This window comes from Schistocerca americana, chromosome 6 (genome assembly GCF_021461395.2).
Source record: "Schistocerca americana isolate TAMUIC-IGC-003095 chromosome 6, iqSchAmer2.1, whole genome shotgun sequence".
Classification (NCBI taxonomy): Eukaryota; Metazoa; Arthropoda; class Insecta; order Orthoptera; family Acrididae; genus Schistocerca; species Schistocerca americana.
Window position 1 is genome coordinate 538,754,943 of NC_060124.1, and position 25,229 is coordinate 538,780,171.

General features: G+C 46.0%; 1 protein-coding gene across 1 annotated transcript in view; it reads right to left on the bottom strand.

Moving 5' to 3' along the window:
* Nucleotides 1-25,229, bottom strand: part of LOC124620277 (neuroligin-4, X-linked-like) — a 190,083-nt gene that overhangs the window by 112,772 nt on the left and 52,082 nt on the right. Inside the window, exon 4 of the mRNA XM_047146945.1 lies at nucleotides 5,281-5,419. Coding sequence (XP_047002901.1) covers nucleotides 5,281-5,419 — 139 coding nt within the window. The remainder of the gene's footprint in view (nucleotides 1-5,280; nucleotides 5,420-25,229) is intronic.

Sequence of the window (25,229 nt, forward strand, 5' to 3'; positions counted from 1 at the left end):
CGCTACTCCGGCGCCACTACCAACAGCGACGACTTCCGACACCCACCCGCCTGAACATATGGACGCCCCTTCATTTGACGTTCCCGCGACGGCCTTCCTCTCAGAGCGACGCGACTCCCTCCCGTCTTCCGACACGGAGGGACGAACCCGCAAACAACGTTCACCTAAGAGGCGCAAGAGGAGGCGCCGTACGGTCTCGGAACGAGACGGATCACCACCCCCCGATGCTCCAGAGGCCGTCCGACCCGACGAGGCCTCGGAGAACCTACACGACGATACGAATGACGACAACATGACGCAGACTGTGGATACGTCGATGTCTACTCTACTGGCTCGCTCAGGTGCTCCTGAACCAATGGACTCCACAGATGCGACTGCCGCCGAGACGTCCTCTGCCCCTACGACCGAAGTGGAACGTACGACCATCACAACGACAACGCCTTCAATGGTGTGGAGTGAGGACGTCGATGAGGAGCCGGACCACACGCTGGGGACAGAGTTACCCCAGACGGAAGCATCGTTACGCCGCTGATAATGCCGTCAGGTGGCGTACGGCACGACTCACCGTTGCCTCGTCCCTCTTCATCCTCCGCCGGTGGAGTTCCCCTCCACGGCGGGTTACAGCTCCAAACCTACCGAATAGCGACGATCAACACTAACACCATTAGCTCACCCGTGAAATTTCAACTGCTGCGAGAGATGATATGGGCGTCGGACGTCGATATCGCACTACTACAGGAAGTACACCTGGCCACACTACCAGACGTCGCGGGATATAACACTTATCCTTCTCCTGGTGACCACCTGGGACGCGGCGTAGCCATCTACGCCAGAGAAGGCATTCCAGTGGCCGATATCACATACCTTCCATCTGCCAGAGGCATGGCCGTCACCGTCATGGGGACGCGTATCATCAACATTTACGCTCCGTCAGGCTCCACCCGCAGACGCGACAGGGCCCTCTTCTATTCAGAAGAAATCGCTCCTTTGTTTCTTGGACGCTGCGACCATTACTTGCTTGGGGGTGATTTTAATTGTGTCTTGCACCCTAAAGATCAAGTGCCCCACTACAACACCTGTCAAGAACTGCGTCTTGTCGTCCGAGATCTGTTGCTCCGCGACACTTGGGAAGTTCGGCACGGCGACGCGCCTGGACATACTTACCAGACGAGTCACTCCGCGAGCCGCCTCGATAGAATTTACGTCTCTCGGGAACTCACACCTGCAGTCCAAGGTGCAGAACTTTGGCCCCTGGCCTTTTCGGACCACTGTGCCTACATCTGCAACATTCTCTTCCCCAAGCAAGTGGTCTGGCGTAGTCGTGCACCGTGGAAGCTAAACACCTCCCATCTTCATGATCCCGAATGTCTTCAACGTGTTACCGAGACATGAGCCACCTGTGAACGTCGCTTACCTAAATACTGCACGACCTTGACCTGGTGGCTAGAATGTGCCAAACCTGCCTTTCGACGTACTTTGATTCAGTATGGAAAGGAAGTTGCTATGTGGCGCCGGCACACTACCGACTATTTCTACGCCGTTCTCCGCGACCTGGACGCCCAACCGCCCACCCCCGACACCCAGAGGGAACGCAGCAGGATTAAGGCGCAAATTGTAACTTTGACACGCCGTAGACTGCAGGGGGCTATGGTGCGAACCCGACGTCAAGATTCGGCGGAACAAGAACATCCGACCATGCATCATATCGCCTCCGATAGGAAACATCGACGACGACAACTCATCACCGAGATCACCACCTGTCGCGGCCAGCACGTCACTTGCCAGGCCGAAATCGTCAGTGCCTTTGTCGACCACTACCGCACAATGTACCAGGAGGAGACTACCAACAACCACGCTGAGGAGTCTGTGTTACCACACGTAACTCGCACCCTCACCAACGACGAAGCGGACGAGCTGATGGAGCCCATTGCGCGTGACGAAATCCACGATGCAATCAAAAAAGGTGCTCTGAATAAGTCACCTGGTGTCGACGGATTGCCGATAGAATTTTATCGCGCTTTCTTCACACTAATGGCATCACGGTGGACAACGATGTTTAATGAACTGCTGACGATAGGGAACGCCGTACCGCCGTCCTTCGTCACGGGAATTATTATACCCATCCACAAACCGACACCAGGTGTGACGACAGCACATTACCGTCCCCTGACTCTGCTTAACGCAGACTGTAAAATTTTTACACGCCTACTGGCAACGCGATGCCGCAAGATCCTGCCTAGCATTCTATCCCCGGAACAGACAACTCCGGGCGGCTCAGTTAATATACAAACGGCCACAGGAGAATGTCGCAATTTAATTGCACTGGCAGCGGCGTGCAGACTCCGCGCCGCAGTGGTTGCCATTGATTTTGACAGCGCATTCGACAAATTGCGGCATCTTTTTCTGTTCTCAGTGATGAACCGCATGGGTTTTCCACCAGCCTTTATCGACGTGATCCGGCGCCTGTACGGCACCGCCGAATCTCTGATTCAGGTTAACGGCCGTGTGGCGGGACCAGTGGCGATCCGGCGTTCCGCACGGCAAGGCTGCCCACTTTCGACCCTACTGTATGCCATAAGCCTGGAGCCACTCATCGGGAGTCTGACGAGCCACCTTTCTGGTCTCACTTTACGACAGCACAGTTTTCGGTGTCGTGCGTATGCGGACGACCTCCTCCTCTTGATCCGCTCACGGAGTGAAACACACACGGTACTTGATTTGATATCAACGTACGGCACTGCAGCGGGCAGTAACATGAATGTGGCTAAATCCGCGGCGATGCCCATTGGACGCGGCCTCTCACACGAAGACTTAGCACCTCTCCCGTGTGTACAACAACTACGTTATCTTGGTATCATTTTCACCTCCACCGTGCGCCGCTCCGCTGCCATCAATTTTCGGCGTGCACTCCAAACTATCCGCACGACGGTGCGACAAAATCTTCTCCGACGACTCGATTCTTTACAACGTGTCCAATACCTCAATCAACATGTGGCGGCCAGAATGGTCCACATCGCACAGGTCCTCCCGCTGCCATCAACTATTGGACGCAGCCTCCAGGCTGCCCTCGGATACTTCCTTACAGCCGGTACGATCTTTAAGGTCCGCTACGACACGCTCACCCTTCCCCCGCGAGCAGGAGGCCTCGGCCTTGTCAATGTGCGACTCCGAGCGGCGTCCTTGTGCATGTCCACCATGCACAAGCAGTGGCACGGGGGCACCTCCCTTACGCGCAGCTTGCTGGAAATTCTTGTGCCCGCGACCATAACACCACCAGTACCAGTCGGACACATCAAGCACCATTTGACGCACATTTCTGATTTCATCGTCGACTTCAGTTATGCTCACGCACACTTACCGACCACGCGTTCTCCTCGACCTAAAGATTTTTACACCCCTCTCCTTCGTTCCATATCCAACAACAATATCGAACTGAGACATCCGTCCACGCGGTGGCCAACGGTTTGGCGTCACATCCACCAGCCTTTTCTTCCCTCCAACGTCCGGGCAACATGGTACCAAGTCGCAAATGAAAAATTCGCCACAAACCATCGCCTTCACGCCATCGGACTACAGGACTCTCCACTTTGTTCCATTTGCCACCTCGTGGATGACGATGTCCATCAACTGACTTGTACTGCCACCAGTGACGTCTGGAAACTTGCCCGACAGTTCGTTGCCTGTTACCTCCGCGTTCCGCCGGACTCGATTGACCCATGGACTTTTATCCATCCTGAGAATACTTATTTCCCCGCCTCCAAAAATCATGCGATTGTCTGGGTCAAGGGATGGACGATCACCTACGTGTATAATGGTGGCGACAAATCACGCCTTGATTTCTGGCAGTACTTACAAACCGCCAACAGTGAAGTCGAACAGCGACCGCGCTACCGCGCCTTCTTCGCCAATTACCTACATGCGATCTTTACTTCACCCCCGCTCAGTTGGATGGTGCCACACGCCGACAGCACTCCCGCCCCCCCTGCTGACATCTGAGACTCCCCGCGCTACTTTCTACATTGTAACCCACAGTGGAGTAGGCGCATGGACACGCGCCTCCTTTCTTTAATGCACTACCCCAGACAACACTGGTCTTTCCCTCACTCCACTGTATATTGCTTCACACCTCTTAGATTACATCAGACCTACTATTCTTTTTTTCCCTACAACATGTTCATAAAAAAAAAAAAATTCCTCGCCTTGTACGAGTATATTGTCTTGTGTTATTTTCGCCGGAAGGATGGCATTTCTGTTGTATTTAAGTTTGTACCAATAAAGATCTTTTTTTCCATTTACCCTTTTCCTGGTGAAAAAAAAAATATAAATAAAAAAAAAATCAAAAAGCTACTTTGAGTGAGTGATTCAGGGACGGGAGGGGGGAGACATCGCGGCCAGGCCTCGGGTTTCGACCCCTGCCCGCCTTGTCTCCACCTACCCATATCTGAACACTCTTAAAATAAAACTATAAAAAAAAAGGGGGGGGGGGGGTAGCGTCTAAAAAAAAAAAAAAAAGTGAAAGGAAAAAAAAAAAAGATGGATAGAGCGTCTGCCATGTAAGCAGGAGATCGTGAGTTCGAGTCCCAGTCGGGGCACACATTTTCAGCTGCCCACATCGAGGTATATCAACAACACCTGTCGGCAACTGAGGGTTTCAGTTAGTCATCGTTCATTTTTTTTTTGTTACGTCAGTCGCCATATTCTCCATTATTTGAATACTTTGCAGAAGTTATCTGAGCCTGCCTGCAAGGGTATTAGTATACACGGATATTTTATTGAAAAACAAACTGCTATTACGAAATTTCTGTCATTCTTTATTTGTTAGGCTAGAAACTTTTCGACCTTCCCCCTCGTATTTATAAATGAACAGTTTTAGCACCGCTCTTATGATTATTTGGTATTTCGGTTATTTTCCTCTGTTATTAGTAAAAGAAAAAAAAAGCATCTGTTATAAACGAGACGAAACAAATACCGAAAAATTCGGATTATTCGGAAGTAAAATAGCGGTGTCGGTTTCAGCTGGTCGGTTTTTTGGGTTTTTTCCCATCCCTAGCCGGCCGGAGTGGCCGAGCGGTTCTAGGAGCTACACTCTGGGACCACGCGACCACTACGGTCGCAGGTTCGAATCCTGCCTCGGGCATGGATGTGTGTGATGTCCTTAGGTTAGTTAGGTTCAAGTAGTTGTAAGTTCTAGGGGACTGATGACCTCAGATGTTAAGTCCCATAGAGCTCAGAGCCATTTGAACCATTTTTTTCCATCACTACTGCCGCCTGGCTACTCACCGAGCGGGCCGAGCCGGTACTGCGGCGCCACCAGCACGATGTCGTGGTCGAGCAGGAAGTGGGGCTGCACCTGCTGCGAGGAGCCGCCCACGAACGCCCCACCGTGCACGTACACCAGCACCGGCAGCTTCGCCGTCATCTGCGGGCACACCAACACAACCAACCCTGAGACTCTCTCGCCTCTGCCCACTTCCCGTGGGAAAGTAGTCTACAGCATCGCAGTCCTGGGACACCTGTACAGAGACTCACATGTCGAAAGTAATAGTTTGCGTATGTGGTAATGATGCAAATGAGCAGCGACAATACGTTAGTAGTGAGTGGAATATGTTGAGAAGTTGGGTCTATCGAGGGGCGCACTAGGGTAGTCCGTGCGGTCGCGGTGGCCACTGTGTCCAGATGGCGTAGTAGTCGGCGGATTTGCCTAACAGGCAGGAGAACTGGGTTTGAATGCTGGTCCGGAACAAAATTTTAACTTGCTCCAGTGATTGAAATGAATTCTCACTGCCAGGGACCAACGTCGACTGAAGATAGCGCTCAACGTGACATCTGTGCAACCCTTCCGCAAACTGCTGCAAATTTCAATTCTGGGCCATCAACAAGTGTCATCGTGCGTACCATTCAACATCATCGAAATGGCCTTGCAGAGCTCAAGGCCCACTCGTGTACCCTTGATGACTGCACGACACGAAGCTTTGTGCCTCACCTTGGCCCGTCAACACCGACACTGGACTGTTGATGACTGGAAACATGTTGCCTGGTCGGACGAGTCTGGTTTCAAATTGTATCAAGCGGATGGACGTGTACAGGTTATGGAGATAACCTCATGAACACACGGACCCTGCATGTCAGCAGGGGATTACCCAAGCTGCTGGAGGCTCTGTAATGGTGTGTGGCATATGCAGTTGGAGTCATGTGGGACCCCTGATACGTCTAGATACGACTCCGACAGGCGACAGTTACGCAAGCATCTAGTTCATCACCTGCATCCATTCATGTTCATCGTGCATCCCGACGGACGTGGGCAATTCCAGCAGGACAATGCGACATGAATGGATGCCGGTGATGAGACTGGATTCTTGCGTACCTGTCGCCTGTCGGAGTCGCATCTAGACGTATCAGATGTCCCACATGACTCCAACTGCATATGCCACACACCATTACACAGCCTCCACCAGCTTGAGTAATCCCCTGCTGACATGCAGGGTCCGTGTATTCATGAGGTTGTCTCGATACCCATACACGTCCATCCGCTCGATACAATCTGAAACGAGACTCGTCCGACCAGGCAATATGTTTCCAGTCATCAATAGTCCAATGTTGGTGTTGATGGGCCCAGGCGAGGCGCAAAGCATCAAGGGTACACGAGTGGGCCTTCAGCTCCGCAAGGCCATATCGATGATGTTGAATGGTTCGCACGCTGACACTTGTTGATGGCCCAGCATCGAAATCTGCAGCAATTTGCGGAAGGGTTGCACATCTGTCACGTAGAGCGCTCTCTTCAGTCGTCGTTGGTGTCGTTTGTCCATAATTGCTTCAGAGTGGCTCCAGGAACACTCTTCTGGGTTTAAACACTTCCGATGGACACCAAACTCCCCAGACATGAACATTATTGACTGTACCTGGGATGCTTTCCAATGTGCTGTTCAGAAAGATCTGCATCCCCTCGTACTCTTACGGATTTGTGGACTGCCGTGCAGGATTCATGGTGTCAATTCCCTCCAGCACTACTTCAGACATTAGTCGAGTGCATGCCACGTCTTAGGGTGGTGTACCAGTTTCTTTGGCTGTTCAGTGTATGTCCGTATGGCATAGTGGTTAGTGCATCTGCGTAGTGAGCAGAAGACACAGGTTCGAATCCCAGTCCGGCACAAATTTTCAAGTTGTCCCATTGATATAAATCGATGTTCTCTGCCAGCTAATGTCTTTAATCCTTTTTGTCCTGAATCGCTAATAGTGGCATAACTACAATATGGCGGCCAGGGTGCGTGTCTTGAGCGTAATCGCCGAGGGAAGGGGGAGGGCAGGGGACACAGTTTACTGACAAACGAAAGAATATAAAAGGGAACGAGAACGGGGCTAAGGCGGGTGAAGAAGAATTAGACGTAGAAGAAAAAAGTAATGCAATGAATGATCCTAAAAAGGGCAAGAGTGGGTATGTATGAGAAGGTGATTCGAATTGCTCTATTTGACTAACAGGCCGCTGATAGCTGGAAAGAAATACAGTTTTTTAGCAGATGGCACTATGACAAATCATAATTATGAATAGTGTAAGATTAGAACAGTACACTTATCTGACTTCACAAAGCCGGCCGAGGTGGCCGAGCGGTTCTAGGCGCTAGAGTCTGTAACCGCGCGACCGCTGCGGTCGCAGGTTCGAATCCTGCCTCGGGCATGGATGTGTGTGATGTCCTTAGGTTAGTTAGGTTTAAGTAGTTCTAAGTTCTGGGGGACTGATGACCTCAGATGTTAAGTCCCATACTGCTCAGAGCCATTTGAATCATTTTTTGACTTCACAAAAAAATTCCCTAGCGTGCTATCTTTGCAACAATGTTGACATCTGAAAGTTATATTAACAAAAATATGTCTGTTGTTATTTTACACCTTTCTCTCCTTTGTATAGAGAAGCTTGTTTCTTATATTCAGCAATTAGGTGATGCCACTCTCGTTACACTTTTCTCTCCTTTGTATAGAGAAGCTTCTTTCTTGTATTCAGCTATTAGGTGTCGCCGCTCTCGTTATGGCAAGCGAGCCAACGCCACGAAAGTGCGAAGAGTATACAGAGTGTTCGGAAATTTCCGTCTCAAACATCTAGCACTTGTAGAGGAGAGTGAGTATGTAATATTTTGAATAGGAACCCATGTCCAGAAACTTCAGCCGACGATGCTACAGAGCGCAAATGTATCAATATACAGGGTGATTACGTTATGATGTTACAGACGTTAATGGATGAATGTATCAATTTGAGGTAAGGGTCTCTAGTTCGCAAACGAACGAGTTGGAATTTACAAACGAAAATCATTCTAATACTTCTAACAGTGAAACACATGTACCAGTACTGTTTTTGCTAAGAATGTAGGGTACACCGCTTTCAGAGGCCGTAATATGGACCAAAAGAAGAAAAATGTCGAGAAAACATGAGCTCTAAAATGCATACCTGAGGAAATAGGAGCGCTTGTTCGTCTTCACTAGTGTGAAACACATCTCCTCTATTGAACAACTGATCACAGCTCCTCAGGTATGCATTTTGGAGCCCATGTTTACCAGACATATTTGCTTGTTTTGATCCATAATGCCGGCCGAAGTGGCCGTGCGGTTCTAGGCGCTGCAGTCTGGAACCGCGAGACCGCTACGGTCGCAGGTTCCAATCCTGCCTCGGGCATGGATGTGTGTGATGTCCTTAGTTTAGTTAGGTTTAATTAGTTCTAAGTTCTAGGGGACTAATGACCTCATAAGTTGAGTCCCATAGTGCTCAGAGCCATTTGAACCATTTTTATCCATAATGCCAATTCTGGAAGTTGCCTATCCTACAATCTTAGCAACAACAGTACCGGTACGTATATTCCACTGTCAGAGGTATCAGAAGAGTTTTAGCTTACAACTATCAACTCGTTCGTTTCTGGTACAGGGATCCTTACCTCAAATTGATATATTTATTCTTCTCCATCTTGTCGCTGGATGACGTTTACGGACATGGATTCCGATTCTATACATTACGTATTCTCTTTACAAGTCCTAGAAGTTTGTGATGGGAATTTTCGAGCATCCTGTATTTTGCATCCTTTGTTTTGTTCGTTAGAGCTTTATATTGAACGTAAATGAAACAATAAAGAGGGAACCGCATTATCGTTCCAAAGAATCCGACTCTGCACTGTCTGTCGTTCCATGTATGAATTTTACCACAGAAAAGAATATTGAATGTGCACATTTTCCTTCATTGCGGTAACGACAGCACTGGCGAGAGACGGGTGGCTTGGGTTGATTGGGTGGGGGAGGGGGCAAAGTTGAAGTTGGTCCCAGATACGTCACTGGTCGTTCGTATTTTACAAACCGGTGCCAAAATTGTTTTGGTCCCTGCCTGTTGTACGGTTTGACTCTTCAACAGTATAGCGTAATTGTGAGATTGCAAAATGGCAGCGACAGTAGAGGTTATTAATACCCGAATCAAACATCAGAGTGGCAGTTGTTAACAGAGATCATATGGTAAAATCCCCATATTAATGAGAACTGATAGGACAGGAAAAGTGTGGTCCACTTACTTTCCTGAGAAAATGTATCCGTACAAACATGTTAAACAATATTTAGAAGTCAGTACTAAGTGCCTCTTTATTCCATCCTTTCCGTTTTGCTTTCTCTCTAAGTGTCGAATTACATGCAGGACCATTTTTCTCCTTGAGTGAAGATCACTGTCTCACTTTGGAAACAGTTCCACCAAAAATCTTTTTTTATTTATTTATGATCTTCTTAATGCAAAGCGTAAGCTTTTTCTTTGTCCAGATATTGTAAAGCCTAAGTAACGTTTCACTTTCAGATTTTTGGTCCCTCACTAGTAAGAAAAATGTCAGGCTGTCAAACAACCTGTGCAGTTATCTCACAAAGCAAAGATTTAAATGACTATAAATCTCCTCCAAATATACACAGAACAAGGTGAAAGGGGGACAGAACCGTTGCTTTGTCCCTCATTTCTTGCCTTGTCGCCAGTGTGTAACCCGACTTTCTGCTCCGCTCTCGTTAAGCAGTCTCTGTTCTCTCCTGTCCAATCCCTATTCTCTGACACGAGGTGTGAATGCGGCCTGATTGTCACGCACAGTCAACAAAACCATGGCACGGAGATTTTTGATTGTTCTGACTGAATTTTTTATTGTTGCATGGTTTCCCGCATACAAGTCTCATCTGTCTTGCTCATTCGTTATTTCTGTTTAAACAAATTGTCTTTTTCTCATTTCAGAAAGATCGCGATAAAATTTCAATCCGACGTCTTACGTGGTGTGAGCGTGGGATTGATCTGCTATACTGTTATTCTGCGCAATGGATTAATCTGAGATGTACCCTTTACCCTGTGGCTCCTGCAAGATGCAATTTCCACCCCCACACTACTGCAGAAGTCAGACAGACGCTCCTAACGTTCTAAAGATAATCGCCTGAAAAACTTTCAGCAATAAATATCTTCCGGAGTCGTCCGCTGTAAGGAAATGACACAAAAATTCACAAAATTTCTTACATAAATAGTGGGATACTTGGATACTGGAGTAGTGCTAGTTAGTGTAAGAAAAACATGAAACTAATGAAAATTATTATTTATTTTGCAAACATTCTGAGAACCCACAATGGCACTTTTAGTTATGAATTGAACAAGTTATATACTGGTTCTTTTCGGAATGTGAAGTTACCTCTCAAGGATAGGATTCGCTAATGAAATTTCTATACAAAGTTTAAGATTGTTATTGGCTTGGCAGAATGGCTGAGAGGCGCGCCTAAGAAATGGGAAATGTGGGGCTCGCAAGAGCTGTAGTGCACAATACCGTAAGCTGCGATGACTACTGTCTGCGCCGCTCGCTGCTGACAAAGAAGATAACTCTCGTTCTATCTGGATTGACCTTCGCCAATCAAACTCTCCCTATGTCTTCATGAAGTCAAGAATTCCTATTCGTCCCTAGTCTAACTACTGGCGTGGTACACCGGTCAGATAACCAGTCCACCGCGATGCCACTCAAAAATTCCCTCGCAGGCGTTTAACTATAACTCTGTCCATTCACACCGCACAATAAGTGTGGTGGCCAACACAGTGAACAACGCTTAATCGCAAGGACTCAATACAGTATAGAGTCACACTTCGATTTGCTCTCGACAGAGGTGCTCTCCCAGTGAATTACTGAGGAGAGACTTGTTCCTCGATCGAAGAGCGACAACAGAACGGTTCCTCTCCACGCCAGACGTGAAGCAGTATATCTTTCGGTCTTTTCCATTACTCCTTCAGCTCAAGGCGTCAGAAATATCGTCTGCCAATCAGCATCGCTCTTCTAAAACGGGAGAAAGACGTTTCGTTTAAGGGGACCAATCCGGAAATCTGTAGTATCGGCGTTTGGCGTTTGCTGTCTCCCTGTGAAAATCTCTGAAACTGCGTGCCACGTATAAAGAATGCGTAGGTTGGACGCTCCCACACAATGTAGCGGAATTTGCTTTCAAGCCGAGCACGGGGTTGTTCCCCCTTTCACTTTGGCACACGCTGTCTGCTCCACAGGCGGCCAAGGTTGACTCGTCCTCTGAAGGGACCAGCCTCCTGGTGTGTGGTCTGCCTCTCTCGACATAAAAGCTCCTGTGACCATCGTGTTTGGAATGTATGTGTGTACGCCATCCCCGAGTATTTCAACCCCAGTGCGCACTTGTTATTTGCATATCGTTTACATGAATTCATACAACATTGACTTTATCTTATCGAGTTCGGGTTCCAATGAAGCGTCTTGATGTGCGGAATATGATTGTGAGGGCGGAATATGTACGCAATGAAGAAACTTCCTGGCAGATTAAAACTGTGTGCCCGTCCGAGACTCGAACTCGGGACCTTTGCCTTTCGCGGGCAAAGGTCCCGAGTTCGAGTCTCGGTCGGGCACACAGTTTTAATCTGCCAGGAAGTTTCATATCAGCGCACTCTCCGCTGCAGAGTGAAAATCTCATTCTGTAAGCAATAAAGGTCAGGAGATGACGACGTCTTACAGTGAACTCTGCCGCACGAACGTGACTTCCGTACAAGAGCGCGAGCACATGGACGACGACATATGAAAGTCTGGGTCTGACTGTGAAGCGCCCTCAGACAGTCGATGTTGTTGAGGCGACCGCTCACGACAGAGGGGAAAATCCGGGTTCGAGTCCCGGGCCGGCACAAATTTTCAGTGTCATCATTCCTTTATACAGCTCCGAGTAGATGTCATGTTTTTCGTAACAGGTGTAGTCAACGTAGCGCCTGTTCCTTCGAACACTCATGCACTGCAATATTGTCATCAGACAGTGGTCGGCAAACCGCACGTGAGGTTCTTTCTTCCATTGAGTGCGGCCCTTCCATAAAATGACACGAGGGGGCGCGCATGTCTAGTGGGCCTGAAACTTCGTAACCCATAACCAGAAGTCGGTTTTTCGGCCTGAGCCAGCCCATTTTCAAGAATTGGCGTTAGGCGAAGGCGCAGGTGAAACTTCCTTTCTTTCTCGGGACTCAGAACCCGTGCACTAGCGGCGACTCGCATCGCTCTTCCTGCTCGTCTTCGAAAGTGGTGGATGATCCAGAGTCAAGCCCGTGAGGTAATTTTGTACTTGTCCAAAATTTTGTAAGACAAACTTTGACTTACTTCTCATTTTTGTTGGAACATTGTCAAGAAAATAATTTTGATATTTGCATCTTATAACAGCCCACGTCATGTTGTGCCGACTCCACTGTAGCTTGAATGGATTTTTAAGTTTCTATATGCCCGACTTCTAATTTCATCACACAAGTCTCCAGGGTTGAGCAGTTATTGCCCGATGACGACACGCAACACAGATTGTTAAAGCGGAGTTCGCCGTTATTAATTATGTTTTTAGATTTAATTTCATTTCTCGTACAAAGACTCGACGTTCCTTTGTTTAACAGCGCGTCGTCAAAATAAGTACGGAATGCTAATGTCTTTGCAATACATAATGTCGACTACTGAGTTAAAGTTCGTACCTATTTTACCATTTTAGAGAAGAGAAACCTTAAGCGCTTCTGCTTCTATAGTCTTAGTATCAAATGTTCACTAATTTAAATTTACTTCCTATCTCAGTTCAGTATTTAGCTCAAATTATATATCAATGTCATTTCAGAGATATTACGTCGGTTCCACACTAACGGAATAACACGTGTCATTTAACATCACTTTTATTAATAATCCTTTTTCTTATGACGTAAATGTTGATGAATGATCACTGTCTAGGAGGAAAGAGGGATTGATCCTAATATGAGATAATAGCTTTTAATGAGCCCGCAATCGTTCATTAAATAACAAGTCACGTTCAAGGATGATATGCGAACAACTTTCGTTACGTCCGTTTTCACGTATCTGTCAAAACTAATCCTGTCGCTCACAATTCAAATTAACACTGACGTTAACACCTTTTGTCGGAACATCGAATCGTAACTATTATAGTCCCCGAATTAATTCCTTTCAGATATGCGCACGACCGAACAGCAGAACGGAACACAAACGACTTGTTTTAACAAGCGAACAACGCAATGACGTTACATTACGACAATGTCCGCCCAATGAACATCTCTTTGACTTTATCTTTTTTACTCTGCTTAATTAAATTATTCCCAATTGCAATTTATTCAGCTATTTAACGAAAACATCTAACAAAAAATAAAATAAATTTATCCCAACGTAAAAGATCCGTTATAATCTCAACAAAGTAAGAAAAATATAAATTGCCAAATTCCCTGAAATAGGATACGTTAAGTTGTAGACGGCCACAACTTAAAGACACACATTAGCTTTCCGCCACAGCCTTCGTCAGAAAAAAAAAGACACACGTTCACTCACGCAAGAAACCACACCATGATCACCATCTCCAACAGCGCGGACCAGACTGCATCCTTGTGGAAGTTAGCAATCTACCGTTTCTTTATATCGTTTTTATTCTAATCTGGAGTTTCCATTGTTTGATATTGACATTTGCTACTTCAAAACAATAGTTTTAAGTATGCGGGAAGCTGCTCTTCACAGATTTCAGGAGTTCAGAAACACCAGAGTGACATTACCATTTCCAAAAAAGGCTATTAATGCTACTGTAACAATTTCGTTTTTCTCCCAATAGTATTGACATGGCTGCTTTGAAAGGCCATTGCTGGATTGAAAAAAAAAGAGTCGTGGATCTCGAAATTTGAACATCTTTTTGCTGATTCGGAAATACTGGAGAAAACCAAAAGTGAATTAAATTCACAGCACAAGTGGTCTGCTTTGAATGACCGGGAGGAGTGTATGTTGATTTTTAACACGTGATTTGTATAATCAGCTAAAAAAACTAGCGTTTGCTGTTATTTGCTTATTTGGACATATTGACGCGAACAATCATTTTAAAGCATGAACTTTATTAAGAGTACATTGAGATGTCGTCTTATTGGTGAGAATCTGGCACCGTGCCTAAAATTTACAACATGCGAACTCAACTTAGCGAAACCTTCCAGGAGATACGATGCCAATATTCACATCATTGCTTGTCATTCATTCTCATGATTTAATTTTGTAGACACCATACAACTTAATTTTATCAAGGAATAATATCTTTATTAAGTATTATATTAAGTTTTTTCAACGTATAGTTTAACTAAGATTTAAGACTTTAAGTAAAGTTTTAGGGGCCGTTGTGGAATGAAAGGAGATGAAGTGTCGAGTACTGAGAACGGTACATTGAAACTGTTTGGACGTATAGGATGAACGAAAGGAGGTAGACGAAACAAAGGCAAGTGTAAATACGAGAGTTAGAATGAGTCTACCTGAATCTCACTGAGGAGACGAGTGTGAATGGGAAAGTTAGAAGGGGTCTACCTCAGTCTTACTGAGGACTTTTCAGCAATGGCCAGCTTAGTACCCTAACTAAGTTAATAACAATTTACCTGCTTATTTAGTTTAGATTTTTAAAAAACTTTGGCTCTCAAAAGAAATTTCAATCGTTCTACTGTTAATATTTGCCTCTGCTGACTAATGAGTTTGCCGAACATAGTCTTGACATATCTTCCCGTAATAGTTGTGAAACAGCAAGAACACCCTCGTAACTGCCAAGGGTGCTTGTCCTGCTTGTTATGAAAATTCAAGACGTGCGAGCTACTCTGAGCTCCCTTTGCTAGACTTGAAACAACTTTCACTTCTGGCAGAAAATTCGACATTGCTGAGCGGAAATGGAATATTAGCTTAGCATAGGCGGATAAGGCAGTAAATTGCCCGTTACCTGGTTAAGGATCGGTTAAGATATACGCCTGCAGCGAGTCAGCTAAATTGAAGACATATCCTACACCCTCCCTTGCACTGGATACCTATCCTGATCACCATACGCCCCTATAGTGGCCGGTGAATCAGGGGGATGGGGGGATGGGGGGGCGACGTAATTCAGAATGTGGGTAAAGTGCCCTGCAGCAGAAACTGGAACATGGTCAGCCCGGTGCCGGACGCTGTTGAGCGCCTGGACCCTTTGACCTGCGTCGTGCAGCAGCTGAGATCTTGCAACAAGACTCTTGAGCAATGCAACTTGTGAGCTTACACATTTCATTGTAGTCATAGTTGCTATTCTTGACAAAACCGAGACATTACAATTGATGGAAAATTTTTTGTCGTAGCTTGATACCAATTTAGCAGATCACTGCCCCAAAACAAGTAGTGAGCTGATACGCAGGTCGAAGGCATGTCGATGGCCGACGGCACAGTAAAAATCCAACGTTAGGATTGAAAGTAACGTCAGCTCAAATTAGTACCGATCAAGAAAGCCAGGATCACCTTAAAGAATAACACACAAAATCAGAGTTCCTAAATCAGAGCACAGGTCCACAAAAGAGAGTAACGTCAACAATATATGACCTCTCGATCCAGTCACTATGTCGGGTTCCGTATTTCAAGTAGTAGACAGGCGGCCATCCCCATTTGGCGCGTTTGCGTGACTTCTGGAATAGCGGACAGTGCAAATGGAACTAACCTCACCGCCCCAAATATTTTTAACCCTTTTAAAACATCACACTTGTCGCCCAGTAGCTCTGTAGGTATTACAGGACTGGTGCTAAGGGAATGCGTGACCCTCTATTCCTGACATAGGTTATAGCAGTGATGTGGTGTGTATGTGCCAATTGGTTGTACGGAATCAGCACAGAGATGGTTATTTCTATAGACGTGGTGGAATGGCAGAAGGGAGCTATCGCAGTTGGATGTCCACATGACAACACCATTAACGAACCGAGCTACTGACCGCCACGTCTGTGGCATTCGATAAGGCAAATAGCGATATCATGGAGCTCAGTATTCGCCGTGTTTGTCTCCTGGATACAGGCTTGGCGAACTCGGGTTTCCTGAGATGGGGAAGGGGGGGAGGGGAGAGGGGGGAGGGAAGGGAGGCGGAACGCCGCCAGTCCTCGCGCCGGCCGGTGTGACCGAGCGGCTCTAGGCGCTTCAGTGTGGAACCGCGCGACCGCTACGGTCGCAGGTTCGAATCCTGCGTCGGGCATGGATGTGTGTGATGTCCTTAGGTTAGTTAGGTTTAAGTAGTTCTAACTCTAGGGGACTGATGACCTCAGCAGATGTTGTCCCATAGTGCTCAGAGCCTGCCATTTGAGGCAGGCTAGTTTTCCTAATAATCACAGTCTTTACTAAATAGGGCTCAAGAACTCATAAATCAGAATAGGAAGAAGAGTACGTTTGAAAACGCACCCCTTTCTATACCGATAACGGACTTGCAGGTACCTTAAAGTTTATTAAGAGACAGTGAAATTGTTCGTTGTTGGTCTAAACTAACAAGTCAAAGCAAATGGAACTTCATACAAATTCACAGAAGGTGGGGGATTATCACATAGTTGCTGAGACGCACAAAAACTTCAGCTAACACCTGCTGGGATTTTATAGACATAGATACCTCAGAACGGAAACTAGAAAGGGTGTCACAGGAGGTAGTCGATGTGAAACAAAGGGCGCGAAGGAATAGTCCAGAGACTGAGACGACCGCCATCTTTATTTTCTGACCTCTAATTCTCCAAAGCTGCCTGAACACATCATCGCAGAGTTCCTCTCACTTGGGGTTAGACCTCGTATACCTAACCCTATGACATGCTACAAATGTCAGCGATTTGGCCACAGAACACTGAGTTCCAGTGAAGCGACTTGCGGAAATTGGAAAAAGCAGCTCATGAATCTGCTGCTGATTTACCATCTCCAGCAGTCCGCACCAACTGCTCTCGGAATCAGCCAGTCTGGTGCCGAGGTTGCAGAGTTTCCACTGATGTACGAAACAATCGGGAAATAAGACAAGCCGATTCCTTACGTGGAAGCTGATAAGAACGCTCTATTTTTCCCACTTCTTATGCTTCTCTCGTGAAGAAATCTATCCCCAAGGTAGACGCATCTACGTAGACGAAGCCCAGCGATCCTTTATCCAGCACTAGCACCTGCATTTGTACCTTTATATGCCGTAATAAAAAGAGTAAAGATACAGAAATTCAGGAAACCGTGACCGTGAGCAGAGCAACACTTTGACAATGAGTATAGAGAAAGCACCCCAAAAGCAGAGTGCCTCTCAGCATTGCCTTTCCTCAGAAATCTCTAAGGGAAAAAGGGCGGGGAAGGGTCACGACATTCGAGTCAAGAACTGCAAAATTCATAATGGCGCAGGTGATTGATGAGGAGGGCATCATCACGGAGCTGGATGCCTGATCACCAGACACAAACATCCCCTCCATCCCTTTCACTCTGCAAGTGCCTCACCATTTTGGCCTTAACATAGAGGTAAATTACAACTGCGCCACTGAAACGGCTCTTATACTCTGGTGGAATATGAGTGGCTACCATAAACATCTAGAGGTACTGAGACTCCTTGAACAGGACAGACCCGTCTGTCTATGTCTCCAAGAGACTGATTTTAAAGTAAGTAGGCTGTGTAAGTAGGCTGTTTAGGTTTTTATGTTGGTAACGCCACATAGTGCTCTGTATGAAAATCGCTGACTGCGCTGTGTGCAGTCTGTGGCTGGTTGGACTCATTGTTGGAGTATTCGCTTGCGTAGTGTTGGGCAGTTGGATGTGAACAGCGCGTAGAGTTGGGCAGTTGGAGGTGAGCCGCCAGCAGTGGTGGATGTGGGGAGAGAGATGCCAGAGTTTTGAGAGGGTACTATGAGCGGACGATCTGGACGTGTGTCCGTCAGAAAGAGTAAATTTGTAAAACTGGATGTCATGGACTGATATATGTATTACGACGTTTGAACGCTATTTAGGTAAATACATTGTTCTCTATCAAAATCTTTCATTTGCTAACTATGCCTATCAGTAGTTAGTGCCTTCAGCAGTTAGAATCTTCTATTTAGCTGGCAGTATTGGCGCTTGCCGTATTGCAGTACTTCGAGTAACGAAGATTTTTGTGAGGTAAGTGATTCATGAAAGGTATACGTTATTGTCAGTCAGGGCCATTCTTTTGTAGGGATAATTGAAAGATTGCGTTGCGCTAAAAATATTGTGTGTCAGTTTAGCGATGATCAGAATAAGTAAAGAGAGAACTGTCCGAGTACGTTCAGTTTATTCAGCTGTTTGAAAATCGGATAACGTAGTTTTTCCAGCACTGTCATTCTTTACATTCAAAGGGTAAGTTTCGGCCTGTTTTTAAAGGCTACCACTTCTACAGGAAAAACGAACTTACTCGTGACAGGGCGAAATGTTGGGTAGCGGTAGTCATCAAGGAGGCAATACACTCCTCACTTGTGCCGCTAACCCAAACCCTACAAGTGGTCGTTGTTGGAATAACGGTCCACATTAATGTCACAGTGTATTTCGTGTATCTACCACCCCATGAGCCCATTTTCAGAGACACCCTCATACAGCTTACTGCTGACTGACCCATCCCTTTCACCTTTTACATGATCCAACACCACTTGCCCAGGGGTTGCTGACACTTGAGTTCCTCACACAAACTGAAAATATCACGTTGATGAACATGGGTCTACGTGCAAAGCTAGGGGTGGAGTATGGAATCCTCCTGGCTTCTACAGTTGCTTAGGTTGCCTTTTGAATTGACTGAGTACAGGAAGATTTGTATCTCAGACTATATTTTCAAATTAATTTCAGCGAGATTTTAAATCGCCATCAGGGTTTTAATCGTGTTTATTTGGACGGGTCAAAACAGGGGGATTTTACCAGCTGCTCCATAGTGTTCCCCGACATTGTCCTTAGGATAGAATCCATTGACAACAGATAATTTTTAATCCTCTTTCTATGTTCTTCGAAACCAAGTTAAAATAAGGTAAAAATACAGGCACAGTGACCTTGAATTAATACGGCAAGTTCCTTAAAACAACGGTTTTGTCCATCCCTAATCTCGACAGGCCCGCTAAACCAGCCAAACTTAATCCCATAGAGAATGTCTGGGACTATCTCGAAAAGCGCGTGAGATGTAGCAATGAAACTCCTCGCTATTTGGTATCTCTGCAGCATCTAATTCTCGATGAGAGGTTTCAACTGGATATGATATAACCGAAGAGACTCGTGGACGCTCCTCCTCGCCTAACAGAGGCCATTATCGAAGGCGAGACGGTACTGGCGTGGTATCTCCTGGGGCAGACTAAATTTGTGTCCCGCGTGTTTTTCTGCGGCACAGGTACTATCCTCGCTATACTCCGAGCCCATTTCAGTACTGTGCAGGTGAGGGATATGAGAGAGAACTAAATTATGAAGACCGGCTACTACCTTCCCACCTTCAGTTGGCAATCGAAGGATCGACATTGTGATTTTAATGTGACAGAAACACGTATCTGTGGATTTCTGGCGCTTTCTGCCGCAGATTCTACCTCGTATTTACGAGTGTAAATAAGTTGACAAAAAATAAGTTTCTGTTATGCCACATACCCCTGAAAACAAAAAAAATTAAGTAAGCATTTCTGTCAAGTCGACATCCTAATGACGGTATTCCGACACCGAACTCAAGGTCGCAAGTACTTAAAACTGTACACTCCTGAAAAATGTATGGTGTTGAAAAGACAGCAGACATACTTTACTATAAAGTTAAGGCAACTATTTGTAGAGTGGCGTTACTTTTTGTCAAAGTTCTTCTTGTGAAGTTTCTATTTAAAGTCTGAAATGATGCCGAACTCATAAGCGTTCAGTTAGACAAGCGCAACCTTGAAGGTATTGGTGTGTTGATGCAACGAACTTCTGTGCTATAACGCACTCATTTGAACCCTGTACCCGAGGTGTTCGGAGATGAAATCTCAAACTCGATTAGATAAGAGAATGGACCCTAACACTCTGATAGCTGTCTTGGCTGCAATGCGCCACAGCAGAAGTAGTCTACATATCAGTGTTCGGCAGTTTGTATTTTTTGAAACACATTCCACATTCGCCGACATCACTGTGTGTGCAAGATCCCACGAGCTTGGTGCAGCCTGTATTTATTACCTATTATGTTCCCTTCAAACACTTTAAGGACTACATAGATTGTGGCCCACGAAATCAGTGTTTCTGCATTCAGGAAAATCGCTAACAGTTCTTACGCTGTTGACTGCAAACAATTCACGTATCATTGCTGTATACACACAATGTGTATTCTGATTACCATTCCTTTTGACATTTCAGATCAGGAGTCGAGCCCGATTTTATTTCGGACAGCAGGAAACCTTGCATTTTTTGTGGCGGTTCAGTTTTCTGTCATTTAAGGTATAAACAACAAACAAACACCATCCAAATAGGTATTGGAAGACCCAACGGTACTGACCGGCCGCCGTGTCATCCTCAGACCAAAGCCGTCACCAGGTGCGGATATGGATGGGCCTGTGGTCAGCACTAGGTCCCGGATTTTAATGACAAGTCATATTTTTTTCTGAACTATAGGGTGAATTTTAGAACAATTTATACACAAATCTAGGCATTTTAGAGTCGAAAAATGTATTTTGATTGTGCATACAAAGTCATAATTCAACAAATTTTAGTAATAGGCCATATTGCGGCTAACTTTTAATATAGTAGGTCATATTTCCGTCAACTTCTGCCAAAAATGCATATACCGTTTTTCTCGTATCTTACGGGACACACGAAAAAGAAAATGAATATGTTGCCCACGAGACAATATTTAACGCGCTATTATGAAAGATAAACAGATAAATTAGTACACAGCTTTATTTCTCAGGACTGTAGCAGAAAATCGGTGTACCACAACAGTCGATTCTCGAACATAAAACATTGTTGCGCAGAGTCGACAATACGCTCTCAGAGCCAACAAAGGCGACTTCTGCCGTAATAATCATCGCAGTCGCACAGGTGTTCCCAGTAACCAGTTTGCTTACAGCCTTTGTGTTGTGCAAAATGCCTAAAGCAAAGTGCTCCGACAGCGTCAAGTTGCGAGGATATGTTCGAGAATTTGGAGAGAAGTTCTTTAGTACTGATGGGAAAATATTATTTTGTGAACTGTGTGATACCGCTAAACACAGCAGCTGTGTGAAACGAAGTGCTGAAAATAACAGCAAGCAAACGCTGTTATTTGAACAGACAGGTCAATCGTCAACCGTCCAATCATTCTGCAAGGATTTGTGTGAGATGATGGTGTCCTGCAGCATCCCATTGGAAAAGCTGAAGAATCCACGCTTCAGACGGTTCTTGGAAAAGTACACAACACATCCAGTTCCAGATGAATCTACACTGAGGAAGAACTATTTATCCATATGCTACAAAATACTGTTGAGCAAAAGATCTGGCTGTCGATAGATGAAACTACGGATATTAGTGGGCGATATATTGCAAATGTTGTTGTTGGTGTTCTAAAAGTTGATGATCCTCGAGATATGTTCCTACTAACGTGTGAAGCTCTCGATAGAGTAAACAATTCGATGATTGCTATTTTGTTTCACAACGCTCTGAAGCTACTGTGGTCGGATGGTGTGAAAAGAGACAACGTTTTGCTGCTTGTAACAGATGGTGCTTCATATACCCCAGTATTGTGTACACTACTTGTCTAGACATGCGTTGCACAGAGTTGCCGAAGAGGTGCGATCAAATTACCCTCACGTGGACAAATTAATTTCCTGTGGCAAGAGAATCTATGTGAAGGCTCCGCTACAGGTGCATAAATTCAAGGAACAAGCACCTTCAACGCCCCTCCCACTTATCTGTTCTTATAGGATGGGGCTCTTGGCTTAATGCTGCTGAGCAGTGAGTTGGGTCGAGCTCGTGGTCATGTGGCTGACAAAGTGAAAACCAAATTGCAAAGCGTTCTCCAACGGACTCCTGGATATTCTACACTGTGCAAAATTAGTGACAGTCTTTCAGGGAATGCCGCAACATTTGAAGATACTGAAACAAAGCTGAACTCCCGTAACCTGGCTGCCTTCAAATGTGCTCCAGTGGCGTCTTGTGAAGTGGAGAGGAGCTTTTCCAGGTACAAATGGTTCAAATGGCTCTAAGCACTATAGGACTTAACAGCTGAGGTCATCAGTCCCCTACAACTTAGAACTACTTAAACCTGACTAACGTAAGAACACCACACACATCCAGGCCCAAGGCAGGATTCGAACCTGCGACTGCAACAGTCGCGTGCTTCCAGACTGAAGCACCTAGAACTGCTAGGCCACTCCGGTTTCCAGGTACGAAACTATCCTGAGCGACAGCTGTAGATCTTCAGGCCACAAGTGGCCCATCGGGACCATCCGACCGCCGTGACATCCTCAGTTGAGGATGCGGATAGGAGGGGGGGGGTGGTCAGCAAACCGTTCTCCCAGTCGTTATGATGGTTTTCTTTGACCGGAGCCGCTACTGTTCGGTCGAGTAGCTCATCAATTGGCATCGCAAGGCTGAGTGCACCCCGAAAAATGGCAAAAGCGCATGGCAGCTGGATGGTCAGCCATCCTAGTGCCAGCCACACCCAACTGCACTCAACTTCGGTGATCTCACGGGAAGCGGTGTATCCACTGCGGCAAGGCCGTTGCCCAGTTCTTTGACAATGGAAAACCTGAAAATGCACCTTGTGATCCAGTGCAATTTTGCAGATACTGAAGATTGACATACGGTATTAAATAATGTGAAACGCTTTAAATACTATGTAAAAATATAAACATTGTTTTACTGTTTCGATAGATGATCTTTTCACTGTAGTTTGTGTTTAGAAAATAAAACATTCAGACATTCAAAAAATAGGTGCAAATTAGCCACAAACTCTACAGAAAGAAAGAACTATACTTAAAATATTTTGAGAAGTGAATTTTGTATTACTTTATGGTGAATAAAAAATTAAACAAACAAACAAGAATGTTTTAAATAAACTTCTATTAAGTCATATTTTATTTTAAGGTCATATGTAAGTTTTCGGTCATAAATGCTTGCATATTTCACTGTTTTTTAGGTAATTAAAATCCGGGCCCTAGTCATCACACCTCTCTCGCAGTCGTTATCAGTTTCATGGTAGTGCAATGCCTGTGTTATTCTGATCACGATGCAGGCGTTACGAAACAAATCAAATGAATTCGCAATTGCGAATAATGACTGCCATCAGCTGTAGAGTGGAATAACGACAACGAAGATTTGTGGCGGACCAGGACTCGAACCCAGATTACCCGCTTATCGCGAGCGCTCGCCTTATCATTAGGCTATCCGTGCACGACTCATGGCCACACCAAATTTCCATATGTCATATGTCGTCAACCACGCGTCTACGACGTACTCGAACGTCCATTATGTATATTCCTGTACAAGTCAGACGCTGCACTTGGAAGCCGCTTGCCCGGTATCGGCAGATAAATACGATAGTGTAGCGCCTGTGTTATTCTGATTACGATGCAAAGTTCCTTTGCTAGTGTGAACTGTATACACTACCAGCCATTAAAATCGCTACACCAAGAAGATGACGTGCTACAGACGCGAAATTTAACCGACAGGAAGAAGATGCTGTGATATGCAAATAATCAGGTTTTCAGAGCATTCACACAAGGTTGGCACCAATGACGACATCTACAACGTGCTGACATGAGGAAAGTTTCCAACCGATTTCTAATACACAAACAGCAGTTGACCGGCGTTGCCTGGTGAAACGTTGTTGTGATGCCTCGTGTAAGGAGGATAAATGCGTACCATCACGTTTCCGCCTTTGATGAAGGTCGGATTGTAGCCCATCGCGATTGCGGTTTATCGTATCGTGACATTGCCGCTCGCGTTGGTAGAGATCCAATGACTGTTAGCAAAATATGGAATAGGTGGGTTCAGGAGGGCAAACGGAACGCCGTGCTGGATCCAACGGCCTCGTATCACTAGCAGTCTTGATGACAGGCATCCTATCCGCATGGCTGTAACGGATCATTCAGCCACGTCTCGATCCCTAACAGATGAGGACGATTGCAAGACAACAACCATCTGCACGAACAGTTCGACGGCGTTTGCAGCAGCTTGGACTATCAGCTCGGAGACCCTGGCTGCGATTACCCTTGACGCTGCATCAGAGACAGGAACGCCTGCGATGGTGTACTCAACGACGAACCTGGGTGCACGAATGGCAAAACGTCATTTTTTTGGATGAATCCAGGTTCTGTCTACAGCATCATGATGGTCGCATCCGTGTTTGGCGACATCACGGTGAACGCACATTGGAAGCGTGTATTCGTCATCGCCATACTGGCGAATCACCCGGCGTCATGGTATGGGGTGCCATTGGTTACACGTCTCGGTCACCTCTTATTCGCATTGAGTGCACTTTGAACAGTGGACGTTACATTTCATATGTACTACGACCCGTGGCTCTACCCTTCATTCGATCCCTGCGAAACCCTACATTTCAGCAGAATAATGCAAAAATGGTTCAATTGGCTCTGAGCACTATGGGACTTAACTTCTGAGGTCATCGGTCCCCTACAACTTAGAAATACTTAAACCTAACTAACCTAAGGACATCACAATCATCCATGCCCGAGGCAGGATTTGAACCTGCGACTGTAGCGGTCGCTCGGTTCCAGACTGTAGCCCCTAGAACCGCTCGGCCACTCCGGCTGGCGGATAATGCAAGACCGCATGTTGCAGGTGCTGTACGGGCCTTTCTGGATACAGAAAATGTTCGACTGCTGCCCTGGCCAGCACATTCTCCAGATCTCTAACCAACTGAAAACGTCTGGTCAATGGTGCCCGAGCAACTGGTTCGTCACAATACGCCAGTCACTACTCTTGATAAACTGTGGTATCGTGTTGAAGCTGCATGGGCAGCTGTACCTGTACACGCCATCCAAGCTCTGTTTGACTCAA